Source organism: Pyxicephalus adspersus, chromosome 6, assembly GCF_032062135.1.
Source record: "Pyxicephalus adspersus chromosome 6, UCB_Pads_2.0, whole genome shotgun sequence".
Taxonomy (NCBI): domain Eukaryota; kingdom Metazoa; phylum Chordata; class Amphibia; order Anura; family Pyxicephalidae; genus Pyxicephalus; species Pyxicephalus adspersus.
This window is the reverse complement of record NC_092863.1, coordinates 88,021,903-88,039,038: the sequence shown is the minus strand read 5'-3', so window position 1 is coordinate 88,039,038 and position 17,136 is coordinate 88,021,903. Positions and strand designations below refer to the sequence as shown.

Sequence of the window (17,136 nt, the reverse complement as noted above, 5' to 3'; positions counted from 1 at the left end):
AGGCAGCGATTCACTAGTGTGAGGAGAGCACAGCTAAAGCTATAGTACACATTAGAAGTTTTTGCAAGAGACTTTAAGAAGTATCACTTTTTTCTTGTAAAAACACTACATGCAACAATGACTGAAGCTACATGCAACATTTAAGAGTGTTTTACCATCTCCACTATGCAAGCTTTTTTAAGGTGTTTCTTCAACCCCCCCCCCCCCCCCCCTCCCTTTTTGTTTCAATTTTCAATGACCTACTAAGAGATAGCCATACTTATCACAGATAAATAATGAACTACCTTTTTGTTAAAGGACCCATGCACACAGCCAGTACCATTATACCGTGATGGTGCATCAAAAATGTAGCAAGCAAGTTTTTTTTTTTGTCCCCATAAAAAAAGGGGGCTGTCTTCCAATAAGGACACTTGTTCTGGTGACAACTGCCTAAGAGAGCATTCTCCTTAGACAAGCTATTGGCATAAAAAAAAAATTAAAAAAAAGGAAGTATGTATTCACCAGAAATGATGACTTTCAGATACTATACAGCAACAATAAAAATGCTCTTATACCTCTTCGTAGCATATGCTCTCCCTGAAGCAGCTGGACTATGGCAGTCTGTGTGGCTGGGACAATGACTATACTCCCATCTTCCCGACCACACACCAGGCGACCATGGGATGGGATGTAGACACTGGCGGTCACTTTCAGTGGTTCGGTGGCGTTTGGCATCACACTAAGCTGGTCAATTATTCCAGCAGGACGAGGAGTTAGCTTGTCAAATGCCTCTTGAAGGGATGTTGTTGTTGTAATTTTTAACCCTGTAACAAATATTTGTATAAATTAAATTTATTTAGTTCACCTAAAGCACTGGTTGATATAAAAGTAGGAAAGTTTAAAAGGCTGTACAAAAAATGAATGTAAACAAACACAACTTGCAAAAGAAGAAGGACTCACCTGTCCCACTGCTAGGTCCATTGATCTTCACTCTGTTCAAGTGGGGATCAGAAGTTTGCATCCCCCTGCACTGGTCACAAAGGTAACTTATACGGCCAATGAAACGAAGTACAGCACACAGCAGAGGCCTAGGCAACCTACCAAAAGGGAGGAGGCTGTAGCTCTAAGTATTTGTGAGATCAGCCAAAGATGCTAGGCAAAAAGATCTGACTATGTCTGACTACTGTGCAGGCCATTCCAGTTTTATCATGTCAAACTTATCAAACATATATCAAATTTATGGGCCATGTCTGTTTTTAGCGGAGCCTGCATGTCTTTCCCCATAAGAAAAGGCTCCCATCTTGTAACCCTTCCATATTCCCAAATGAATACTATCCCCTCAGTGAAGCACAGCGGTAGTATTCTGCTTGGCGGTTGCTTTTCTTCAGTTGATTGCCAAGTCAAGATGAGCTATGCTGATAGACTGCTACCGAAAAAGACTGAATGCTGGAATTAAACAGCTGGTGCTTCAACAAAGTATTAGTTAAGGGGTGTGCACACTTTTACACCAGCTTACTGTACATTTTTTATCTTTTGGATTTTCTCCCTTAACAGATTTGTTTGTTTTACAGTTGCATTGTACAGGTTATAGGTCACATTAAAAAGGTAGAAAAAGTTTTGGTTTCATTTTTTTACATCACAATTTTTTTTTTATCCACTGTATTTAGCCACTACCACAAGCCAATGTCTGGGATTTGTAGCTGCCTACAAGAACAAACCAGACCTTTCAGGTTGGGCAGGTTGTCCTGTTGAAGCATAAACACCTTGAAACAACTGTGAAAATAAATATAACATCCAGACAGGTTTTACCTTCCATGTTTTCCTGTTCATTGAGTTCATCAGGTACACTCCAGATACTGAGTCTTCCAGAGGAGTCCCCCTGGATTAGAAGCTTATGAAAGGATTCTCTACGTCCATAGAAAAACCTGGTCACTGGCGGGCAGATTAGTACCTACAAAACATACAGAGTATCCTCGCTTTAAAGTAATAATGCTAGGTAGAAAAAAATAAAAAAATAAAAAACAAACATTGGAAAATGTACATGCTTAATCCTTTTTAGCCATCTCTGAGGAGTATAACTTCTCCATATTCATATGCAAAATAGATCCTGTTTGTGCATTTGAGATTAGTTGCCATATTCCAAGTTACTTCACAAGTGCACTTGACCCGCAAGCCGAGCTTCTTCTAAGCTGCAGTAAGGTGTTTCTTCATTCCCGTTGTGGGAGAAGGTCTTTGGTACCCAAATCTACCCATGTATTTGGAGATTACCTAATTAGTACTCACAACCTTGGAAGCAGATGAGATTTGGATGACCGAGATTATAGAGTTACGTGAAAAGGACAAGGCAGCAAAGATTGTTAACACTGAATGGCTGAACAACAAGAGCTAGGAGTTCACAAGACACTGACCCAAATAGGTGAATACATGTCAGCACACAGTCCATTAGCACCTTTCACCATGAATTGTAGAGTAACAAAAATTGAAATAGGCTTTCATTGACCTAGATGAGGTAGGGCTTATATTTCTGGCAATAACCCTACTAACTTAAACAAGTCTTCAGACGGGGTAGGCACAGAGGCAATGCCATCAGCTCTTTATTTGGAAAGCACTCCAGGGCTATCTAGTACCAAAACAGGTTGCGTACACTGCCTATACATCCAGCAGGGTCAGGATGAGACATTTAGATCAAAGCTAATGGTCAGACAGCTGCAAATGAAGAGTCTTGATTGACCAGACTCAGAAGGAAAAAAAAAAAAAAAAAAGATGCTGAAAAGATGTCTTGGGCACTGGCAATGCTGATAGGAAAAAATGTATACCCTAAACTGGCTCACTGCCCTGTACCTATGGAGAAGCAGAATTGCCACCCTAGACAGCTATTTGCTCTCCAGATTTAGAAAGAACATTTGTACCCCTTCTAATCTCTATTATATAGGGAAGGTAGTATGGAAAGCCAATTGTTTGAGATTTCCGTTCAGTACACAGGAAGTGCATAGACACTAGATTTCAGAATCAACAAGTATTTTCGACACTTCAACAAAACACAGCCTAAGAAAGAAAACAAATGCAGCCACCACATCTAAGGACTGGTAAATTACAATATACTGCACTTTTGTTCTTATGCTTAGATTTACTTTAACAACGTCAGCAACACTGAATTTTACAGATGAACACGGCCTACACAGATGTCATTTAACCCTCTGGAACATAAGTCACAAAAATCACTATATATCTTAGGGGTGCTATACTGCAGCATGCATACGGCCCAGGACTACTATTCTATTCACACTCATCAGGTATTTCTCATAAGATTTTGCTTAGGAACAATATGATGATTGCATAAATTTGCAAACCATCACATCAAAATCTTGAAAGACAACATGGGTCTGGAAATAATGAAGTAACGCTCTCTGTGAAAACAGATAACTGTAGGTTGTTAAAATGAAGCAATCCCAAAACAGAGCAGGTGGGGTTGGGATAATTACGCAATTTCATCTCAGACTGGAAGCCAAAATTGCCTGCCGGTAACTGCTGCTACCTGGTGTTGGAATGTACAAGTGAAATGATTAATCAATGGGGAGCATTTGTCACCCAGCAACAAGAATGGTAGGAGGCCGGGCAGAAAGCCCACCTAGATAATGGATGCACGGTTAGGATGAGCCTCAGAAGATACAGCTGATCAGACTAAAGCTGCTCCAAGCAGCTTTAATATAAGCAAACAAAACTACCGCTGAACGGAAACAAATCTCTGCGGGGCAGCGACAACGTAATGGTGAAATATGACTATTAAACATTTATTTTTAGGCCAAAGTCATTGGCCTAATCTAGCATTTCAAATATTACAGATCAGTTTGAGGTGCTTGGAGTTTCATAAGAGTTCTTCACTGGAGCATTTGACCCCCAGTTTACAGACTTCTATACCTACATGGCTTTTCAATCTTCTTTGTTTTTTATATACAGAAAGCAGTTCTAGAAGCTCATGTTCATAGGCCCCTTACATATTATTTTTAATTAAAAATCACAAAAATGTATTATATAAAACAGGTTACAGGATTGTGAGGTTGTAGTTACTCAACAGATCAAAACTATTCACTCAAACCTACAAAGTCACATTGGTAAACATGATTAAATATTGTGAAAACCAACACTCCATTTTTTAAACATTTTAACAGTGTAGGGAAGGATTAAAACAAAAAAAGTTACATTTTAACTTTCTGGGTTGTTACAGGGACAAGAAATAAGGAGAAATCTCCAGAGACACAAAGTGCAATAAAAAAGAAAAAACTTTTACTTCAAAAACGTTTACAAATTTAGCCATAGCTGTACTTGACTTACCTATTTTTTTTTTAAACTTTCCTACCCATCTTCTTATGTTTCCTAAAACCCTCACTACTTTCTACCACTACATATTTCCCCTCCTATTGTGTGATACTTCCCCCACCTCCTAGACTGTAAGCTCTTCGGGGCAGGGTCCTCTCCTTTTCCTGTATCACTATCTGTTTCTCATTAGCAATTCCTATTTAATGTACAGCAATGCTTAACATGTTTGAGCTATATAAATCCTGTTTATTATTATTAATAAAAGAAAAAATAATGTAATTTAAATTATAATTACATAGAATATTTTTATATCTGTAAACGCTTTACTGTTCCTTTTCACAAAAATGTATGGGAGAAAACAATACACTCCCCATGTAGCTGATATACCAACTTTTAAGCAAAATGAATCATTCAAATCAATCACAGAGCTCCCTCTGGTGTCCAATGTACAAATTATTTTTTAAATAAAAAGCATTAAAAATAAAATTAATTTCAGGATTAGTTTTAAGAAAAAAAATCTGATGACAAAGTATGTGCTTAGCAGAAATGTGCTATGCCTTCCCCTTTACCATATACTAACGTGAACTATGGATGCTCTGGCCAACAATTCAATACCATGCACAGTACAAGTACAACAGTGAGGAGAGGAAATGGACAGTGGTGATGGACATGCAGTACAAGAAAGCCCCACATTTCACACCATGCTGTATTACCCAGTGAACACACAAAGGAAATATTACACAGGATCACACTCTTACTATGGATTCAGGGGTATAGATGTGAAGCAGAGACCGTGGGGTATACAGCTCTAAGACTTTTGCTTGATCTGATAGGTGCTCACATGCTGGAACCTGGACTGCAGCTTCAACGTCAAACCTCTCCAGTTCCTGTCATATCGCAAATTAATACTTAAAACACTTTTATAATGAAAGACCAAAATCCCTAAAAAGTGCTCATACTTATGGTCAATATATATGCCAATACTACTTAGCACTCCTTGCATTCAGGTCAAAGTGATAGCGACTTTGTAAAATCCTTTCAACTTAATGTTACTCACTTCTCCATTTGGCCACTCACTGCTCCTTGCTCTACATCAACCCAGTACTAAAACATACAGAGCAGAAAGTGTTCTTTTCCTATGTGATAGCGCTCAGGTCTATTAGCCCCTGCTAGATCCAAGCACTGTCACATTATAATTGAGGAAGAGGTCATTTACCTTCAAAACTGGGTATTTCAGTGCCCTTTCTGAAAGGGAGGTCACTGGAGAGATGTGCAACAGTCATAGGAGGAGAGTCTTTAAAAACGTCAGGTCACTTTACCCAGAATAGACCATAATATGGCTAGATTTTTAAGATCTACCACAAATACTATACTACAAAAAATTTAGACTAGATCTGGCTGCAATATTGCAGTTTAAATAATATGCAGTGCTACAAGTGGGTTTTGTGTACAAACATGGTTAATACATGTGGATTTAAAGGCAAATTGTAACCCACTAGCACCATATAGCTGTCAGGGCAAGGGAAGAAATCCCACACAATGGTGGTCTGGAATTGTGCACAGGTTCAGTAATATTTGAAACTGGTGGCACACAGATGGAGTATGACATGTTGTTATTGTCAAAGAAACAAGTATTATATCATATGTTGTCAGTATATGCACAAAACATTATTGGCTGGAATATAGGTAAAATTTAGAGCACTAAATGGAACCCATAACAAGTTTGTTGATCGGGTTGCCTCAGTGCTTCTCAATACACAGACACAAACCTTCTTGTCCTCCTTCGGCATGACGCTGTAGAGTAGAGGAGGAATGGAATTCTCTACTGCTTTCCCAACATCAATGCGGAATGAATCACTGGCCGGAATACAGCTAAAATACATAGAAAACATTTTCACCTTAAGTGAACTTTAAAAAAGTTAACATCCGAAAACATCACAGCACACGGCCCGTAGTATAAAAAGCACAAGAACTAACTGTGAATATTATACCTAAAATATGCAGTTTAGGCTTAAAAACAAACCTGGAATCTGTTTGGTGAACACATTTTTTTCGTTTATGTAGGCTTCAGACACCAGCAGATGTGCAGATGAGTGGGGCAGATCTGAATATGAATCAATTCCTAACCAAGAGAGAAATGTGGATGCCACCGTTGCTGAGCACCATTAAAATCTTCCAGCTGTCTGGCCATTTCTGGTCTAAATTTTTCATGTGATACCAACAAAGAGCAGAAAACCCAGGATAAGCTCCTGACCTAAAAACTTGTTCTGTGTCACCAAACCAGGAAACTAGTAATGAGGTCCAAGATGGTGGTAAGCCATATTCTGTGTGTGTTCGATTTAAGATTTGGTGGAGGACATTGTAGCAATGTCCTGTGTACAATTTATTATTCCCCACCAATGACAGCTTGAAAACAACAAACGAGAAGTTCCTACTCAGATCCTAATATTTTCAAACCAACATGGTTATGACTAAAATTGGAGATAGGTTTTGATACCAATATTCATTTAGTTAATCTATAATCCAAACACCTTTATAATTAGTGTAGTTTGCAAAATTTGAGAAAGATCGGCTATGCAATCTCAAAACACGAACAGTTATGATATTTGATCAGACGCAGCGAAGGGGCTGGAGCACTACAATACAACAAGCCCCAGAACTAACATGTTTAATTTTAATATACAATGGCTTCATATGTTTGAAGCTTTATAACAGAGTGTTATATTATGTCTGTTTGTTTTCTGACCTGTAGGTATTTATTTTAAAGCATTTCAACTTCTGTGTTGGATCGTATCTGAAAAACCCTAAAAGGGTCTTAAAACTGCAGTTGGCATCTACGCGAAAATAAAAGGTTTTATTATTTTATATTTGCCTGTTCTGAACACCATACAACGTGTTACTACCAAAAAAGCACTAAAAGACATGGAATTCAGCAATTCTATTAAGAAGATCTTGCTAGTCAGGAAACTGACCAACTCACCTGGCTGGAAGTTTGTAAATAAAGCTTTGTCCATCTTCAGTCCAGATAATAACTTGATCTGCTGAAATAAAATCCCCTCCAGTCCATGTCTGACCATCTTCACTTGGGACAGAACACAACAAAGAATAATCCCCAGCATCAAACACCTACAGGAAAATGTAAAACATTTAAAAAGTACTTAAAAGAAACTCTTGTCTTTCTGCAGACAGATATAAAAAAAAAAAACAAAACAAAAAAAAAAACAAAACATGGAAATCATAAGAACCATTTGTAGCATTATTTTTAAGAGTGCTCAATAAAGATTTTTTTTAAAAAAAACGAACAAGGAAACTTGTCAAATTCAGTGTAGCTCCTACCACTTGAGTGGATAAAAAGAGCTGATATAGCAAAACTGTATTAGTTTGTGGCCTCTTCAGTCTTGAAGAAAATCATGTTCACAACAGCTCAGCCTAATGCATGAGTTTGCATATATGTTGTGGTTGTGGTGGGGTTGCAGAGTGGTTCCTGAAAGCAATGTGTTGCTTCTGGCTAACCAGTTGCATTGCCTTTGTAGCAAAAAACCTCATGATCGCAAACACACGATCATCACATGGCCTGTGGTGCGATTAGTTTAGATTAGTTTATCAAAGAAGTTTGCTATGTGCACTGGGGAAGGTGATCATGCATTCTTTGACAGTAAAGGAAAGCGGTTATTTTTTAAACATACTTCTATAATTTATCCACCACAAAAACATTAAACCTTTAATAAAATAAATTTATAAACCTGGCTAAGAAGGAGTTTCCAAACCTTATAGTCACAGTCAAACATTTGTGTATGCCAATACAAAATGTTTGAAAGCACAGATCATACCAGAACAAGATATCCAGGACCTGAAGCACTATTATTATTCTTGAAACATTCACGATCCTTCATTGTTCATACCACTTGTTAGAGTTCAATGAATTATTGGTAACAAGTTACAACTAAGCACTCAGTCATCAGACCTGACTGCACTGTTGTAGTTGTTACACTGCCCGACACTGGCCCATAAGCTAGCAGCCGTACGGTACAATGATTTTGAAACACAGACTGTGAAAATTCCCACCAGGGAAATGTTTGAATGAATGTCAGATTCCCTGCTTTATAAATAGAGCCACATGACTTGAATAAATCATTGCTATTTCAGGCAATGGAGCTATCTGTACATGTGTATAATTATATACCAGTTAATGGTATATAAGATTTATTTGTGATAGGTCATAGATAATTGGAACACAGTAAGTTTGGAATTCATTTTTAGATATACACAACAATATAGTCCATTTAGTTCTACTTGCCTTTTCTAAGAATCTTTTTATTGATACAATGTGATACTGGGAGTTCAAATTATTACATTACAACTTTGTAATTTGTCAGTCAATATGACCACAGAGACATCTGATGACTAGGGACATTTTTATTAACTTGTAACCATTACTGTGTTCTATTGTACCAGTAGAGCCTTGAATGACTAGTTGGAATGAACAATGAAAATTTGGGTTTGAATGTTGCATTTATATGTACTTAATACTTATAGTGCTCAGGATGCTGGGAAATATGAATAATACAATGATAAGGAAAGACCTCCTTGGAAAGCTTTCTTCATAATGAATGGATGAAATACCTTAATCAAATTAATTGCAGGGTCTATGCAGCTTTGAAATGTTTTAATGGTATTTTTTTTTACGTAAATGATTTATCATTGGGTATCCAGACACAGGCAATCCCTTTTTTAACATGGATATTGTTAGAAAATTGATGTCAGGTGTTAAGTCTGCTAAAGGGGACAATGTCAGATTCTCAGAAGGGTGTATTGACTTCCCACAGTACACATCACATATATTGTATCTATTGATTTATTTGTGATTTGTGTTATATTCACACAAATCATCTGTAGGCACAATTTAAAAAGCTTTTTCATGTTGCTTTTATGGGGCAATGGGGCTTTAACCTATGTATAATGGAATATGAATCACACATGTCTGTGCTGTAATGCTTCACCCAATTATCCAAGAAGCTCCTTTAGTCTTCATTTGAAGATATTTATCTAACTCATTCCTGCAACTTCTCTGAAGTAGCTACTTGGAACAAAAAGTAACAAAACAAATTCAATCCAAAGCAAACTGCTAGTAATGCAACAACAATTGCCCTAGTTAAAATGGAGACAAAACACGAGCTTACCCTCCAGTATTTTGCACAAACAACCAGGAGAGATCTCTGAGTGAATGTGCAGATGGAAATGCTTTGGCAGTTCTGACAATAAATAGGTTTAGATTCCTCTTCAAACACTGGCTCTGTGTCCTATAAAAATAAAGTGTTTATTGCTTATTAGTAATGGCTGATACAAGACACTTTTCATCATAAGTTAGAATGATGTGACAATAAAGGATGTTACCAAATACTAGGGCAGAGCTCAAACTTTCCATACCTGCATACGGTGAACCTCTGCAGTAATAATCCACACCTTGAGAATTCCTGTCACTGACACTGCCACAACTGTATCTTCTGTGGAATAATAAAGCATAAGAGCTTCATTAATCATATAAATCACATAATTATGACAATGAAAAATGATGATGAAAATGATCAGACCATAGTTCAGGTTTCCAAAGTTTGACTATAAAAACACAGAAAACTAAAAATCCTTTCATCTCAGATTTAAATAGCAGATCCCAAATAAGAATGGTACATCTTCAGCACTCAGAGTTTTGAGTACAAGGAGAAATGGTTAAATCAACATTTTTTTTTCCTTAATTATTTGAATAATATTGAATGGCAAAAGGTACAACAGGAAGTAAAACTGAAACTCGCAGTACAGGGAAAGTTTCCTCTTAGGCAGCCATGCCTTGAGGAGGTGCCACATTGCTTGATTTCACTTCACTTTTAATTAAGTGGCGAATGCTGTAAACAGCAAAACCAGCAGCAGCAAGTTCGAGTTTCTGGTAAGGGCAGAAAATAAAGGAACACAGACAACACAAAAAAACTGGACCTAAGGTGTAACCCCCCCCCCATTAACAAAGACACACAACTGTCAAATGATACACTTCAATATAACCCTGTAGCTTTCCCCTTAACAGACTTGTATACACTGCAAACAAATAATGCATCATGCATTTTGCAACATTGTTTTTAATAGTATCTGTTCATACTAATGAAAAAATAGTGTTCTGCATTTTCAGTCTACTAAGTCAGTATAGAATGTATAATATGGAAGGTATACCAGGCACACTAAGAAAGCTGTTATTTCTTAGGATTACTTGAGCAATTAGCAATTTGAGGCTCTCACATCAGTCTAGGCCAATGGTCGCCATCCTTTTCGGACCGGCGGACCACTAACATGGTGGAATCACTAAAATAACGTTTAGGTTTTCAGAAAACCTAAAAGGTTCCGAAAACCTAAAAGTTTTTTCAGGGATTCCACCATGTTAAAAAGGTTGGGAAAGGACTGTGTTTAGTGTTTTTTCACATAATTCACATAAGAAATCTGCTGTGTGAAGGGGACATTGAGGTTATGTTTATCTTTCTTCTAAAAACCCATGACTAAAGAAAAGAAAAAGGTTCTGTCCAAATAATAATTTATTATACCACCAAACAATCCTCCATATGCTTGCACAGGCATATCAAATTCTTTGAGATGGGCTATAGATATACCAATTCCTGAGGCTTTAATGCAAATTATGATGTATTGTAGTTGGGTTTGTGACAGACAGGATGAAATGCTAGAGCATGGGTGCTCACACTTTTTTGGCTTGCAGGCTACTTTCAAAATATCAAAAGTCAAAATGTGCGCGGTAGAGTTTATTTTGAAAGGCAGGGCTTCAGGATCTACCAGTAGATTGCGATCCACCTGTTGGGAACCCCTGTGCTGGAGGTTACCACACTTTGCACATATCTGCTACCAGGAAGAATTTCTCTTTCAGAATCCTAATGTAAACTATACTAACAAAAAAAATGCAATACAGACAGTTCTTCTTTTAGACACAACTCTGTAGTTGATAATTTTTTCAAATCTCCATTTCCTTCCAGCTTGTATAGAAAAAATAAAAAAAGCCTTGAACAATATACAAACAAGATGTACCCGGATTCAATTACCTTGTGTTCTATGGGAGCGGATGATGCTCATCGAACTGATCCAGTCTGGAGATATCTTTGACACCAGTGTGTAAAGGACATCTAGGCTGCTGGCGTCCACAACGAGGACTTCCGGGTAATGGCCATGGCAAAGTAACCTTCCCTCTCTTTGAGTCCCAGCTGAGAACTGGTAGAACTGACAGAAAGGTAAAGACTTCATGACTACATGTGTCAGTAACAGAATATATTAACCAGTTGTTGACATGAGTGCACTATGTTCTCCTCAAAAAAAATTGATCAATGTATGCAGGTGATATGTAGCGTCGTTTTCCCCTGCTGCATTTGCTATCAATCTGCAGCTCTTACAGTGGTTGTTGTCACAAAACAGACCTTCTGAGCAGTGCATAAAAACACCACTCAGACACAAAATACAGAAAAAATATTCTAGGAAATAATGTTACCTTGTTATATTCATCTGCAGTTTGAAAGAGGGACATTTGATCAGTATACGATATCAATTAAAGCAACCTCACAATTTGTTTTTCTTTTTTATTGTTATTATCGCTTCCTGTTTACCACTGCATTAACCCTTCACCCTTTTTGTTACACAGATTAAAAAAAGAAAAAGGAAAAAATTCCTGGTACAAAAATAGGGTTACAGCAGAAATGTTAAAATTGCACCTGGCCAACAATAAGTGTACAGCTGTCGGAAAGGAAGAGGTCGCTCACATTTCCTAACTATATACCTCTTGTAACAAATAGCCAAATTAAATAAAATATTTAGTAGGCAACTACAGTAAAATCTGAATTTTCAGGTTTGGCGTGCTACATATATGAATATTCCACTAACCTGTATACCAGTGTGTGTGCATGCCAGCTTGGTAAACTCCACACATCTTCCATCATTCACATCCCAAAGACACATCTCACTGTAACAGAAAGAAGTTAAGCCAAAGGAGTTTCCTACAGCAGATGGGTAACACAAAACATATTTCACTTTTCACGGACAGAAGGAATAAGCGCAAACTTAGTTAAAATCTTATAACACAGTTTTAGCATGGGAATAACAATAAAACTAGCAGTTTAAAGCCTGTCAGATATATTAAACCAGCCATTCTCAACAAGGATTTCATGGAACTTAGGGTTCCTCAGAAGTTTGCCAGGTGTGCTTTAATTTGGCGCTGTACTCCAATCTGATGGTGCCTGCATAGTTAACAGTCTAATGCTACAAGCATGACCCCAGAGATCTTTTTACCTGTCTATAAGGATTGACTTTGGAGCACCGGGGTAGGAGCAACTTTTTTTTTCCATTAATGTGAGGGACATCTGTGAAATAATATATTTTAGCAAAGGTTCTCCAAGACCTGAACAATATTTTATGGGTTACTCAAGATTAAAAATGTTGAGAAAGGCTATAATAAAATCATGAAAAAGCTAAAAAAAAGGGTACACACCACAAGGGAGTCTGCTATCACCTCCGAGGACCTTGTTGAACCTAGTTTAAGGCTCTCTTCAGCCCTCCCAACTGCTGCTCCTACATCTAATGAGGGTACCATAGAAGCCAATAAGCAAACAGAGATTCATGGTGATGTGAACACTCACCCACTTTCCGATGCGCTGACAATGTATTGCCTGTCACTGGAGGCAGATGCTTTGGATAAGCAGGTGATAGAGGCCGTGTGTCCAAATAGAAGAGCCCTAGGATTGATCTAAATGAGTAAAATAAAAAAATAAAAAAAAAAAAAAAAAAAAACAACTTTATTTTTATACAAGCGGACATGTCAGGTATGTGGGCCCTGGCCCAGGAGTTTCCATCTTACTATACGTATTTCCAAAAAGAAAAGAATATGAAAGCTGTCATTTAGGACCACCCCAGTAATAAATGTCAGTGCTGTAATGCTGACCCTCTGGCTTTAAAACTTTGTATCACAGACAAAGTACAAAGATGTAGATCAAAGATTTCTGACTTTAATGGTCTACATACTTGTCCAAGAAAGTATGGAAACCCACTAGTGGGTCAGCATGGTAACTTGGTAACTAGCATTTTAAAAAGAATATCAGATGAATATAAGATGAGACAAATATGAAAAATGGATGCACAATATTACAAATAAAGTCTGCTGGTTCCTGAAGTCTAATCATTCTACTCACTTCTAGTTCTGTGGAGAGGTCCCACAAGCAGATCTGTCCATCATGGCATCCTGTTATAATGGTGCTCAAATCATCCATCACCAGCACGGTAGATATACAGTGAGTGGGAGCTTTACGCCCCCACAGGACAATGGGAAGAACCAGACTGTTTCCAGTCATTTTTCACCCCTAAAGAAACAAATTTAAAGGTAAATAGCAATTAAATACATATAGTTAAAAGGTCAGAGATCATTTATTTCTAGATATCCATAGCACAATAACCAGAACGAGCTAACTTGATAATAAAAACAACCAATTTACATGCCAACATTGTTTTGTTTTTTAATAACATACAAGTTTTTAATATAACACAATTTCAAAATTTATACTGTTTAATTTAGGCACAAAATATTATTTTCTTCCCAATTTTTACTAAAATTGTTCAATATTGTAAGTGTACCTAACAACTTCAGTATCAATTTAATGAACATGGTCACTTTTGGGCTGCAGTGCCATCTGCAGGCTAATGTTCTTTCAGCAGATATGTGATCACAGCAATAGTTGACATAGCGATAACATGATCAGGAACCAATACATAAGCTTTCCAATTGGTAATAAGGATCAGAGATGTCACCAACAACCAAGATTGAGAGCAACAAGCTGTTTAAATTGGCTGCTAGTTCTCAAAGGAAGGGTCATTTTCACTTACCGGGTATCATCATATCCCACTGCTGTGAATATTTAAAATTGTTTGGTTGCAGATGCATAATATAGCTTCACTCTAATCTGACCCTGTGACTGTGAGAGTGGCTGTTCTCATTCACTGATGAACATCTCTCCTTAGCCAATCACAGAGCGCCTTGTCATCTGTGAGTGACGAATATTATTATTATTATTATTATTATTAATAATAATAATAAACTGGATTTATATGGCGCCAGCATATTACACAGCACTGTACATTAAATAGGGGTTGCAAATAACAGACAGATACAGACAGTGACACAGGAGGAGGAGAGGACCCTGCCCTGAGGAGCTTACAATCTAGAAGGTGGGGGAAGTATCACACAATAGGAGGGAAGATTTGAAATGGTGGGAATAATGAGGGTTTTAAAAGATAGACGAGAAGACCAAAGACCAAAGTATGGCCAAGGAGAAGTGGGGGAGTACAAAACACAGGGTGGCTTTGTGAATGAAAGTTTCCATCGCGCTAACTGTGGCAGCACCAGAATTATAGCTTAAATCAGCCATAATATTACTAATATTATTATTAAACAGGATATATATATATATATAGAGCCAACATATTAAGCAGCGCTGTACATGAAATATACAAAATGAATGAAAAATATGCAAATGACAGACGAATACAGACAGTGACACAGGAGGAAGAGAGGACCCTGCCTTGAAGAGCTTACAGGCAATACATGGTGAATGTTTTTACACATGCACAGGCAATGTGGGTGGGCCACCAGAAGAGGTACCTTTTAAAGCTGCAGCTATTGTGCCTCCCTCATTTGTAAAGTTGTGGTTGTTCTTTAATGGATTTGTAATTATGTACAGCCAATCTTGTGAATCACACAGAACTCCTGCGTTGCACAGCCATGAGGTTGCTGTATTTATTTCCTAGAATTGAGGCCCGATATCCAAGTGGGGAGACCACATGCAGCCCTTGTGCTTCCCACACCAGTTACAATACTAATAAAACTTCCTTGTTTTTATATCTACAGAATGAAATCTCAATACTACAGAGAATCATTACAGTATCACGGTGCCTCCAGGGGATTTCTCTTCTCCAGTGCACTGAACATCTGCAGCATTTCACTGCTCAGTATTATGGCAGAAGCTACCAGATGTAAGGAGACAAAATCTAAAGTGTAAAATGCTTAAACAAAGACAACGGCCCAAGTATGGAATTAAAAAAAATAATAAATCTAACTCAGCGCGGGCTATTTCCTTGTTCAGTGGCTGTTAGTGATGGCATAATACACAACAATCTATTAGGTTGAAGTGAAACGCTGCCTGCTGCAGATAACATTTCACAGTATTGATCGATATAATATTAAAAGAGTCAAACAGTCATCTGGGTGATGTTATGATATTAAACCACTTCCACCTTTAATCAGCAGACAGACTTACCCTGAAATGCATTCTCGCACACACAGGCTCCGATCCCTAAGGGGCCGCATCCACTTCATTTAATAAGGAAGCAGCAACATTTATTTAAAGAAGGCCGAGATTAATCACTGAAGTCCAATTAAAAAAAATGTTGGTTTAAAATTAGGAGCTAGTTAAACATAGACAATAACCAAGTTAGGTGAAGCAGAAAATGGGGGTGTAAGAAGATATCACTACAGCGGTGTATTATGATATTATGTTTAGGAATACTGTACAGATTTTACATTGTAATATTAACAGCGTGGTGATCACCAGCTCGCCAGGTAGTGATAACCGAATATTTACACTGAAAAGGGGCTGGGAAAATCCATTGTTTTCAAGTATTAGTATTGCAATATTGGAACCAATCTGTATTTATATGGAATTGTGGGGGGGGGGGGGGGGGGGGGCTGGCAGGGAAGGTAGAAAGACATTTTTTTGCAGAATTTATACCATGATATGCTCCCTAAAATTCCTTTTTTTTATATTGCATTATATGAAGACATAACCCCTCGGCCATGAGCAGTCAGAATATATTGTCAGAATTTTGTCAATACATAGCCCTACCTGAAATTTATAGAAACAAGCATGAGGTTTGGTTGTGGGGTTGCCTGTTGGGGAATAAACACAAATATGGTCCCCTAACAAACTGTACAAGAGATGGATAATCATTATAATAGTGGGCAACAAAAGGGTGAATGATACATTACACAGTAATAAAAAAGAAAGCCATGTACATACAGCACCATTGTGTTCTATGAGATGGGGAGGGGTGGAGAGATCGGCACGCTGCTGTGCTCTTCTCCACTCATTTGTACAGCGGTCATTCACCATCAGTGGTTCATAGATCCAAAGGACGGATCCATGAATGACATCGGGCAACCACTGTACACGTCAGATTCTCCAACAATCATCTGACGTGTGCACAAGGCCTAAAGTTTAGGAGGAAGCAGTACAAAGCACCCAATCTGTTGGGTTTGCTGCTGTGTGAAGTGAAAGAGAAAAAAACGAATCAGTCTGCTACATCTTATTTCACTGCCCAGTCACAGGCTGGGGGAGGGACAAGACTTGTAAATGTTACTTGTTAATGTTAATCACATCCCCTGTGTAAATCTCAGGACTAAAGGGACAGAAATACAAAAATGAAAAAAAGAAAAGCTATGAAGGTAAGATACTTTCTGTCAAGATTACTGCCCAGCTAAAGTTCTTGGCTGTTACAGTTTAGAAAATGAATGCCATTTCACTTCCCTTCATATACAGTGGGAGTTCTTCCATTTACTCTGCAGTATAATGTAAGCAAACACATCAGGGAGGTTATCACAAATCAAAACACTCAAACTTAACTGCACACAATATTTTAGCAAAAACACAGGTGATAAGGGGCGATAAATTCCTGCTGGACTCAACACACAACAGCTCATAAAAACAGAAGGACTGTCAGCAATGGCAGCACTCGGCAGGACTGTCAGCAATGGCAGCACTC

At 37.9% G+C, this 17,136-nt stretch overlaps 1 protein-coding gene across 4 annotated transcripts in view; it reads right to left on the bottom strand.

The window, feature by feature from the left end:
- The window catches only part of WDR7 (WD repeat domain 7), a 202,942-nt gene that overhangs the window by 178,846 nt on the left and 6,960 nt on the right, over window positions 1–17,136 (bottom strand). For 2 of the 4 annotated variants that reach the window (XM_072416511.1, XM_072416512.1), the window contains exons 2-12: window positions 13,518–13,685; window positions 12,969–13,075; window positions 12,217–12,295; window positions 11,388–11,562; window positions 9,724–9,800; window positions 9,477–9,596; window positions 7,277–7,422; window positions 6,066–6,168; window positions 5,055–5,183; window positions 1,789–1,930; window positions 555–803 (exon numbers count right to left, since the gene is read on the bottom strand). In XM_072416511.1, coding sequence (XP_072272612.1) covers window positions 555–803; window positions 1,789–1,930; window positions 5,055–5,183; window positions 6,066–6,168; window positions 7,277–7,422; window positions 9,477–9,596; window positions 9,724–9,800; window positions 11,388–11,562; window positions 12,217–12,295; window positions 12,969–13,075; window positions 13,518–13,676 — 1,486 coding nt within the window. In that variant the 5' untranslated portion in view covers window positions 13,677–13,685. The remainder of the gene's footprint in view (window positions 1–554; window positions 804–1,788; window positions 1,931–5,054; window positions 5,184–6,065; window positions 6,169–7,276; window positions 7,423–9,476; window positions 9,597–9,723; window positions 9,801–11,387; window positions 11,563–12,216; window positions 12,296–12,968; window positions 13,076–13,517; window positions 13,686–17,136) is intronic. The other 2 variants (XM_072416513.1, XM_072416514.1) reach the window with 1 other exon arrangement.